The following is an 11,080-nucleotide window of genomic DNA, read 5'->3' on the forward strand; positions in this document are numbered from 1 at the left end:
ATGGGAAACGGACACTACCGGGGAAAAACCGGGAATAATCTGGAAATAGTTCAACCTGTCGGGAAATTCAATATAGGTCAAAGTGACAGACATTCTATGATCCGTTTTTTTTGTAACTACTATTTGTCAATCAAACTTGTTTTTTCAACTTATCAGTTATACCTACACTTGTATTATTGTTTACGGACGAACGAAACTTTCAAACGAATACGATTCGTGTTTTTCAAAATCCAAATTTTAGAATTTAAGCCAATCTTAAGTCGATCCTTTATATAACTAGGGGAATAATATGAGTTCGTTTTCTTCGTTTTCAGATGTTTTTCGAAAGTTCTCAAAAGCCTTAACCACGACATATATACAATTTAGTCACGCCAGCTTAGTATTTACCGCGGTGGAGTTTGGTACTCGGATTCTGGTGGCTTTCCCGCAAACGGGACCTTTAAGTGGTCTTGTTGTGTAGGGGTTATCCCGCCTATCTAGAGTAGGATGTTGAGGGTTCAAGTCCCTCCAAGAGACGTGGATTCTTTTTCGCAAATTTCATATAAATTTATCCATTTCGAAACATCTGATGATTTTCGTTCGGCCGAGTTGCCGAATAATATGCAATTAATTCTAAATGAGTCACAAGAGCAATTCGTGGATTGAATATCTACACGAAAACTGGAGTTTCCCGGGTAGTGTAAGAACTGACTTGAAATCCGTGACGAATTCCAGCCAAATTAGCAACAGGGTAAAAGTTGGATTTTGGCGTTGAATTATTCCTAAAAATAATCTTTTATAGCATTATTTTTTACAATTTCTAAAGGTTCTTCCCAGAAGAATTCCTGATTACAAACTTAGTATAATTTCTTGGGCCATTGAATACCTATTGAAAATCATTGATAAATATCATAACGAATTTTTAAGGAAAGTTTACAATGAATTCCTCCAAAAGCAATTAGTTTCCCTTATGAATTATAAAGATTTATGAGCAGACTTTTCTGTGGAATTATTTAATCTTGGAAAAGTTTCTTCAATGATGAGTTCAGCATTATGGTGTGGTGATTAACAACTTTAAGCAATAATGGTTGTATCGAGCACTGTGACGATTTTCAGGTAGGAGTTTATTTGAAGATACCGTTTTGTAAAGTGGAAAGAATCACTCCGGCTCAGTGGTGTTGCAGCAAAGAGCGAAAGTTTGAAATCTACATTTTTATTTTCTATAATTGAATCAATTAGGAGTACAAAAAGTGGTTGAAGAATATTGAGTATTGTGCGAGATAAATAGGAGACTTTTTTTTTAATTATCAATCATAAACCTACGGCTTCCAAACATTATAAATCATTAGTTTTCTGTGCAGTGAGCCGGGAATCGAGTCCATAGGCCCAATTAGTGATTTAGCCTATATAAGGCCGTTGCAAATATTTAATTAACTTTTTGTCCTACTGGTCTCCGAAAGGTTTAGGGGGGGGGGGGATAATAAAAAATAAATATTAAAATGAAAAACATAAAAAAACTCCTCGGATTTCAGTTCAATCAAAGGTAATTGCCTATTTCCGGGGATTAAACCACCCGACTTGGACGTTAATTTACAATGTTATGAAAACTCATATGTGAATATGTACGTTATGTGGAAGATATTGATTTGGAAAATGTATTGGAGGTAACCACTTTCCCTTCGATGGGACTCGAACCCATGACCCTACAGTACGCTAGACTGGTGCTTTAACCAACTAAGCTACGAAGGACCTCCGTCGGCCTTCGCAACCTAGCGGCTACTGAACGAGCTCGAGATTCCCAAATTGGACGCATAGTCAAATCACTCGCAATCCATTTATCAAGCCAATACTTCCCCATGTGTATTGTACACGTCCACATTAGAGGAGCGTGAGTATTTAGAATGTCTGGCGGCTATACACATTCTTCATCAGCAACGGTACTGAACAAGTGAGGTTGTGTAAGCTATTTGCCAGTCGGTCGTCAAGCTCAGACCCGACCGCATTGCGTAGGCAAGAGCACGCAACTCAAGTTCAGTTCAATCAAAGGTAATTGCACAGACAAACAGACATAACACATTGAACATTTACTCATCAAATGCATCGTCGGGCAAACACCAACGACATCTGTTGATTTCAGTTAGTTGGGCAAATCACGAACCAGATGGCGGTAGTGAACAAACGTCAAACTAGAGCAAATCCGATGCGCGCGCCACGCGTGATCGATTGGCCAACTAATGATTATTTGAAATGATCAGTAAATCAGTGAACGATGGAAATTTGACGAGTGTTATGTCTGTTTGTCTGTGGTAATTGCCTATTTCCGGGGATTAAACCACCCGACTTGGGTGGTTTACATTTTCCAAACATTTTCCAATACATTTTCCAAATCAATATCTTCCACATAACGTACATATTCACATATGAGTTTTCATAACATTGTAAATTAACGTCTGGATTCTGTTCAGTAATATTGAGTCTCATCGTACCCAAGACTTTTGAAAGTTTATATTGGCTAGTAAACTTTTGAACAATGAGAACAAGAAAGATGATTTCAATAGATAGTAATCGTTCAATGCCATTTTTTTTTCATATGAATAAGTTAATTACAATATAACAAAACGTTAAAATTCAAGGAAGAATGTATTTCCTGCATGATTCTACAATCTGAAAAATCTTCACGCCATTTTTGCCTGAAAACAAATGCGATTCTCATCCACCATACTTTTTACGTAAGAGTGACCTGAATGACATGTAACCATATGTTGGTAAACTCTCAAATTCTCAAATCTCATCGGCGATTCAAGTCATGCGTAAGTCAAACCTCATCAGAATCATGGCCCATGGCTTATGAGTCGAATCGCGATTTGCATCATTGCATGATTTTTACGCGTTCTTTATTGTTGAATGCATTGAATTACCTTTTTCGCTTAAAGCGATGTCTAATAAATCCACATGTAAACGAAACATACCCTAGATTGCGTTTTGACGATTTATCTATAGAGCGAAATCATTTTTCGACGAGTGAGCGAGGCGATGCGATTCTGATCGAGAAACTCAAGCGCAATGCTCTCCCTATAGAATCGCAAGCGAGTTGGCTCGCGCATAAAGCCTCGATGATTGAAATTTGGGTATGATTCTACCAACACTGGACTTACCTGAACAAAGTTTAGTTTCCTTGAGATACGTGATGTATCAGGTGACTGGATATTCCAGTACTAATGGTGTGAAGCTTGAAAGTAGTTACGAGTTTGATCAGGTGAAGCAGACGTGATCTCTAAGTACTAGTTACGTGAACTTTTAGTGAAAGCTACATGACAGCAGGTAACCACTACATGTTTTGGAATGCATTGGCAATATAGTGATAACTGCGCTTCGGAGTTATCGCAGAAAAACTGTTAAAGAAAAAATCAAAGTTACCGGCGGATGTCGTCACGTAACAATCGTCGTGATTTTTTTTAGTGTGACAAATATGACAAAATTTTATGTGGAATTGTTCTTTGGATGTTAACCTTATTTCCTGAAAATTTGGGCTCGATCGAGCTCTTCCATCCAATTTCCTGGACGAAATAGTAACAGCGGTGTATTTTCCCATATATTTCGGCTGAAACCCCCATATTAACTTCAAATCAAATGCGCCAGCTGATGCACCAACCGATCAGGCTGAAATTTATAGAGAATGATTTTTTTACCCTAATACACTATCCTGGGGGTGCCCCAAAGAATTCAACAACTTTTTTTCTCCCCATACTAGGCTGGGCCAGTCTAATGGTTATGTATGCATGAAATTAAATGAAAAGCAGCATCATTTTTAGCGATTAATAGTAAAAATTTGAACAAAACAAGGTCATCACTGCGAGCGCCATTTTGACTTTTTTCATTAACCCTTTATAAGGCAGTGGCAACTATATTGCCACCAACAAACAAATATGTTTTTCTATTTATTAACAAGAGCTCTACTTATTATTTCACATGTAGTGACTTTATTTGCTTCCTAGTAACACCCCAGATGAATTTGAGCCATAAAAAATTGAAATGTCAATTTGAGAACAGTTTTTTACGAACAGATCGTAAGTTTCGAGTGGAAGAAGGATTTTCAGTTATAATTCGTTAAAAAAACGACAAAGATATATTTTTTCCCGTTGGTATCAATTATTTTGAATCTCCTGTGTTAGATCACTACGTGATTAGCGTGAAAAAAGCTTTGCCTTTCTGTATATTTGGTTTTTGGATTTTTGACGAAATTGTGTTTTTTTTCCCAAGGGTCCCCCCTTGGGAAAAAAAACACAATTTTTTTTTTTTCACTTGGAAAGCGTTTTCTGACTAGGACTCTTCACCAAAACATGTAACGTACCTTGATTTGACTGGTTCTACGTAAAACCAAATTTTTAAAAATCTTTATATATTTTTGTTGTTGCCTGTTTTCCCGCTTGGCGGGCAGTGGCAACTATATTGCCACCAATTTTTCAATGTTTCTGAACTGTTTAATGTATAACAAACATAAATTTGAGTCATTGTCAACATTGTGTCCTTTTGTTGTTTTTGTTAAATTATTGTTTAGATTCGTCTGCCTTATAAAGGGTTAACCCACTTGCTATGAACGTATGTTATAATATTTAAGCATTTTGAAATCAAAATTTGCCTTGGATTTCAATCAAAGAAGCATAACAAGATATAACAGACACCATTATAGTGTATTACCAAATTTACCGATACCGTGAAGCTCCCTAATTTCGCGCAGTTAAGATCACACAAAGTGTCAACCCCTAAAGAAAATAAAAATGATAACCAATACGGCCGATTTGCTGCTGCATGGCCCGCTATAGTAATTTGAAGTTTTGGAAAAATATTAATTAGAGCCAGTGCTATAACATAACCACATTCACGGAATAAACTTGACTCGATTGAAAGTGCCTAAATTCGTGCACAATTATAGGAAGGTTCCTAATTTCGCACAAAATGGGTCCTAATTTCGCGCATGTTCGAAATCAAACAAATCGTTAGCTAAAAGTCGTGTATACTTGTTTTATAACCAAAAGAAACAAAATATATTTAAAAAGCATGAATCATATTATTTATTATTCAAAATCACAAGTATTTTCATATTTATAGCTACACTTTTATGCGATGGATCTTATCTAATCGCTTCTTGGTAACACTCTTCTCTTTGGCAGCTCTCTTCAACAGCCTTTCAATTATCTTTTTCTGCTTCTTTAATTCGTCTTCTTCCTTCTGTTTCTCAATATTTTCAATGTAATCTCCATAAGCCTCACCAGTAGCCACGGAAGGAGGCTGATTTTCGTGTTTTTTTTGGAATCTTGTACCTTTTTAGGTTTAGGAAATGATGTGTTCAAAATGTTCATCAGAGTGTGAGCTACGCTGTTCTCAGAATGACGGATTCTACCTAAAAATCAGTAAAAGATATAATGTAGATGTTTCGGTAAATTGGTAGTACAATATGTTTTATACCTTGGACATCAATTCTCGCGTGATTTTTGAAAACGTCGTTAGTCCAAAAGAGAGGCTCTTTTTGTTTACTTTCTCTTTTGATTATTACGGAGCCTTACTAACATTTACTTCGGATGTTTCAACAGAGATCTGAAGAAAATAGCTTTGTCTAGCGTGCTGAGGTGGAAATATTGCAATAATTGCAAAGCTAGCTCCAGTATTAATAAAAGAGAGCGTAATAGAAGAGAGTCGCTCATTTGACGTTTTCAAAAATCATGCTAGAATTTCAGCTTCCGGGAAACCCATAAAGGGCGATTCTTCATCCTCCGAGAGCTGACAAATATTTTCTGTTTCGAGAATCGAACTTGTTTCATCCGACTTACCTGCTGTATCATCTCTCTTTCTTTTACATACCGTGAACAAGTCTGTATCTTCTACTGGTCCAGTCCAATTTCCAGTTTGGCTCTGCATAAAACATTTCAATTGTTGCTGCGACAAATATGATTAAAATTGATAAAGTGTTTGTACGGTATTTAAAGTGTCATTTTGGGAAAAATTCGGAGCCATGATCGATGATTCCTTGCAGGATCCAGATGTCAATGAGCTGTAATTCACTGAATCAGCGTTGAACGGGAACAACCCACATCGTTTGAATCCATTTTCAAGTGTCGAAGTTAGATTTTTCATTCTATCAATGGCTTTCTTAAGCAACGGAGCGATTTTGCTTCTTGGGAGCATATCGCCACAATGTTCGATCCTCCACTCTACAAGAAGCTGGTTCCAATAAGCCTTTAGTGGCCTGAAAAAGCACACATCCAACGGTTGGGTGATTTGCGTTGTGTTCGCTGGTAAGCAAACCAGAATAATACCGTTTTTTTTACAAAAATTCATCGATAGATGCGATACATGTGATTTATGACCATCTACAAATAAAATCACCGGCAATGTAAGATGTTGCTTCAGCAACCATGGGTAAAATACATCCTGAAGATATTTGAAGAATGTATCGCGGTTCATCCAACCTGGCTCTGTCTTACCAACAGCTCAGGACTCTGGCAGCCTTTTGAAAATATCACCTGGAACTCTTTGCTTATATGGAAAAATTACCATCGTAGGCACCAAGAGCCCGGCTGCATTTGCTCCGAACAATGCTGTATAAGATTCCTTGTCAGAATTACCAACGCGCGCATGTACATAGCGACTTCTGACTCCCGCTAATACAACCTCTTTAGTTGGAATGGTCCGTACTGATGTTTCACCCATATTAAATATTCTGGATAGATCTTGCAGTACCCCTTCGAATCTGTCCGATACAATATAATCAGCTATTTCCTTAAACCAAGTACGTATATGTATGTCCTTCTGTGACAATAGCACGATATTTTGGAAGAATGCTTGGAACAAGACGGGCAATGTTCGGATGACGCTTTAGGAAAAGTTTAATCCACTTTCTACCCGGAATACCACCCTTAAACTTTGTGATTGTCCCTCTATGTTTTAAATAAGATGCGACGCAAGCTTTCAGTGACTGTGTGCTTACCTGAAAACCTGCTTTGGCCATATATGAGCAAGAAAAGTCGTATTTACATAAAGCCATATAAATGGTGAACGTTAGATATTCTAATCCGCAAGCAGTCAGACCGAAAGGAACTCCGTTTACGCCCCTTATATTTTAAGCTCTTTTTAGTGGAACTCTCCATTTAATTCCACCAATTATTTTGATATATTTGCAGATACGTATGGGCGAAATACGTATCTTCAAAGATATCAAAATAATTGGTGGAATTAAAAACTCGTCGTAGACGGGTGAAAATACAGTTTTTTTTCAGTTGATGAATGACGAGTTATCAAGTGATTGCTGGACAATGTGAAGAAAAGGTTTCCGAAGGACACGGACAATTTCAAGCAGCACAATCCATTTAATTGTTGCGTTCTTGTTTTCAAAAAAAATTCTTTCTTGTTTTCACTGGAAATTTGTTGACGGATTCTAAATCCACTAATAAAAACACTGCCGTCTCTGAGCTAGAAATAAGATTATGTTTCGGCCAAATCCGTGAATACTTTGTAGAAGTAAATCCGGTGCTGAACAAATATTAAATTTGAACGAACAGCGGTATGAGTAATTTGCCTTATCTTGAGCATTAAAATTTAAAAGAAGGAATGATCTCCCTTTATGCATTGCACCGAGCGAATGCGTCCTTCAGAAAAGGACATAAACTCTTTTGCATTATCCTGAGCAATCGCGTATATTAAAAGATGGAATGATCTCCCTTTTTCTATTGCACCACGCAAAAGCGTACTTTGAAAGAAGGTATCATCAACCCTTTCGCATTATCCCGAGCAATCTCACTCACTCATATATCGTAAATGCTAATGCATGTTAAGATGGCAAAGGTTCAATTTCTCACTTGCAATTACCTCGGAAAATTATTCTAAATTTTCACGAAAATTTACTCGAAAATTGACTGGAAAACTTTTAAAATTTAAAAGGAAATTCTTCACAATTTCTTCGAGAATTTAGTTATTTTTTTTACGGAAAAGTCCTCGATTTTCAAGAAAAACATCTGAATTGGGTTGGCTGGTTCGTTTCGGAAAAGTCAACGAAAGTCTACTAGGGGGAGGGTTTTAAAAATGGGAAAATTTAGTCTACGTTGTTTGTAGACAGTCCCTTAGAAAAAAGCTCCTAATTGTTATCCACTTAGACGTTGAACATCTATTTATAAGACTATATATTATTGTTAATACTTTTCAATGGATTTTTTTAATAAAATATATTTTAGAAATAGATGCATTCACTTGAGCTGCAAAACGTTTCGGTAGAATAAATATGTAGGTAGAATCGACAGAATATCCAACAAACATGATGCTCAAAACCTAGAAAGCACTCGTAGATTTACACCCTAGATAGCGCATGAAGCTGAAGCGATAGTTAGCAATGTCCTCCTTATATCAGTCAACCGATCACGATGACAGCAAATAACGTAAATACGATATCCTTTCTCTTTTTTTACTTTTATATCTAAATCGAACACGTCGGCTATTCGCTCGTCGCTTCCATTCATTGCGGTTTGCGTGTGCGTATGAAATTGCTCATCCGAAACATCCAAATTACTTGCGTTTGTAGATTCGCGCTCCGGCCGGTACGGCAATCACGCGTACACCAGCGACCCTTCAAATCCGTGCGACTACGCCCACAGTTGTATCGCGCTCTACCGCAGCTACCAACAACACGACGGTTACCACCAAAACGATTCGTAGCCAAACGCCGGCCGTGGCCTCGGTGGCAGCTGCGGCAGCAGCTGCTGCTGCTGCCGCATCTGGTTCCACGGCCACTCAGGTCAAGCAAGTGACAGCAATTAGTAACAGCAATGTAGTCGTCGCAGCATCAACACCATCAACGGCACCCGGTCTAGTAGTTACCGGGACACAACCCTTACCAGCGTTAGCACTTAGCTCTTCCGCCGTGGCGACTTTGAATAATGCTAGCATTAGTAATAATTCTACGAGTTTAATCAGTACAAGCATCCCTTCGACGGCGACCGTAGTGGTCAGTACGGCCCCCAGTATCAGTACTGCAAACACTAGCAGTACAACTAGTAATAATAGTAGTGCGAATCAGGTAACCACTGCTAGCACTAGCAGCTCTTCCACCACTGTCACCACTTCCAGTAGTAAATCCAGTTCAGGATCAAAATCACAGAGCTCAACGGCGGGCACAAAAAAGAAGGCAAATGCCAGTGCCGCTGCCAGCTCCGCTGAATCTAACGATCCTTTAGCCGTAGCGAAAAAAGCAGCTGCCTCTATGCAATCCTCTTTTTATCAGCATCACGTGTCTTCCTCAATGTACGGGGATGATGACATCAACGACGTTGCGGCCATGGGAGGTGTCAACTTGGCCGAGGAAACGCAAAGGATTCTCGGTTCGACAGAATTTGTGGGGACGCAGATTCGGTCCTGTAAGGATGAAGTGTTCCTACACATGTCGGCACTACAGACCAGAATTCGGGGGATAGTCGCAAGGCACGGCCTCGAGGAACCAAGCAGCGAGGTTGCGGTCCTAATATCTCACGCCTGCCAAGAACGACTGAAAAACATCGTGGAGAAGTTGGCAGTGGTTGCCGAACATCGAATCGATATTATAAAGGTATGGTTGTTTCATGTTCGTTAAAAAGATTTTTAGTAATCATTGCATTACCACAGGTTGACCCGAGGTATGAAGTGACGAAGGACGTCCGGGGACAGATTAAGTTCCTAGAAGAACTGGACAAGGCTGAACAGAAGCGACACGAAGAACAGGAACGAGAAATGTTGATGCGAGCAGCCAAGTCTCGATCAAAAACGGAAGATCCGGAGCAAGCAAAACTGAAAGCAAAGGTATGTTTGGTGTACATTTTGGAATTGATGTTTGACGATTCAACACAACTCCTCCGGAGACGAGCCAGCCTCGGACTGAAAGTCTTCTTAATAAAGACACACAAAAAAAACACACAACTCCTATTCTAGGCGAAGGAAATGCAACGAGCGGAAATGGAGGAACTACGACAGCGAGACGCAAATCTGACGGCTTTGCAAGCAATTGGGCCGCGGAAAAAGCCCAAGCTGGAAGAAGGAACGACTACGCCAGTAACGGTGAGTTCTCGAGCATGCCATCTGTTTTCGACAACTTCTAAACTTGTTCACTTTTCTTCAGCCTGGTACATCCGGAATCGGAGTGGGTGTAAGCGGGAAGACTGCAACTCCGTTGCGGCCACGTATCAAGAGAGTAAATCTGCGCGATATGCTATTCTATCTTGAACAGGAGAAGGAAAGCTGCAGAAGTCAAATGCTCTATAAGGCCTACCTCAAGTGATCGATTGTGGTGGTACAATATCCAACAGTGGTGGCAATTGTGACGGCGGTCGTTCTCTGTTGAAACCGTGAACGGTGTCAACTCCGAGGTTTGGACCAACCACCGACAAACGCCAGCGAGAAAGGTTTTCACTCGTAACACGGTGGTAAATGTTTCCAGCTCGGAAGCGCGTACTGAATAGGTGGTCCAATCAAAATACGTTTCATGGTCAGTTTAGGTCGGTTGTCGAGTAAAACGAAGAATTGGGGGCGCGGTTTGTATAGGAACGTCAGAATGATCAGAATGTTTATGTATGTGCGTGATTTTCGAGAATTTTTGTAAATATTTCAAATAGCCGCTACAGCGAATATCAGGAATCGTGCGCATGAGTGGTGGATGACGAGAACGGCAGGGCGCGTAGTACAGCTTGGCTCGGACTTGCCGGCCCAGTTGTTTTATATGTTTTATTTAATTTGAAACACCGGAATCGATAACAGCTGTACAGAAACAAAACAATATAGCGTAAAGTGCACGAGCAAGCATAGGTATGTAGGAAAAACAAAGGAAATGAAAATTATAGGTCTAAAATAGTGAAAACCAGATTTAAAATTGTGTAATTAGTTTCGAGTCCTCTAGAGCTGTGTGCTTAGCGGAACAAAGGAAAAAAACACTGGTCAGCCGCAAGCATTGTTTTTGTTTGTTTATAATTTTAAGTATATATCGGTAGGAACAAAATAAAACTCAACAGAAAGCAGAACATATTAAGGAAAACAAATTTCTGAAAATTTAACTCGGAAGGATAAAAAAATAGTTTATAAATCTATTGAA

The 11,080-nt window shown here is 39.1% G+C and overlaps 1 protein-coding gene across 8 annotated transcripts in view; it reads left to right on the forward strand.

Moving 5' to 3' along the window:
• LOC134217648 (transcription initiation factor TFIID subunit 4) overlaps positions 1-11,080 on the forward strand; it is a 49,065-nt gene extending 37,985 nt beyond the window's left edge. For 7 of the 8 annotated variants that reach the window (XM_062696455.1, XM_062696456.1, XM_062696451.1 and 4 more), the window contains 4 exons: positions 8,549-9,568; positions 9,625-9,798; positions 9,928-10,053; positions 10,115-11,080. In XM_062696455.1, the coding sequence (XP_062552439.1) occupies positions 8,549-9,568; positions 9,625-9,798; positions 9,928-10,053; positions 10,115-10,273 (1,479 nt within the window). In that variant the 3' untranslated portion in view covers positions 10,274-11,080. The remainder of the gene's footprint in view (positions 1-8,548; positions 9,569-9,624; positions 9,799-9,927; positions 10,054-10,114) is intronic. The other variant, XM_062696458.1, reaches the window with a different exon arrangement.

This window comes from Armigeres subalbatus, chromosome 2 (assembly GCF_024139115.2).
Source record: "Armigeres subalbatus isolate Guangzhou_Male chromosome 2, GZ_Asu_2, whole genome shotgun sequence".
In the NCBI taxonomy this organism is placed as follows: Eukaryota; Metazoa; Arthropoda; class Insecta; order Diptera; family Culicidae; genus Armigeres; species Armigeres subalbatus.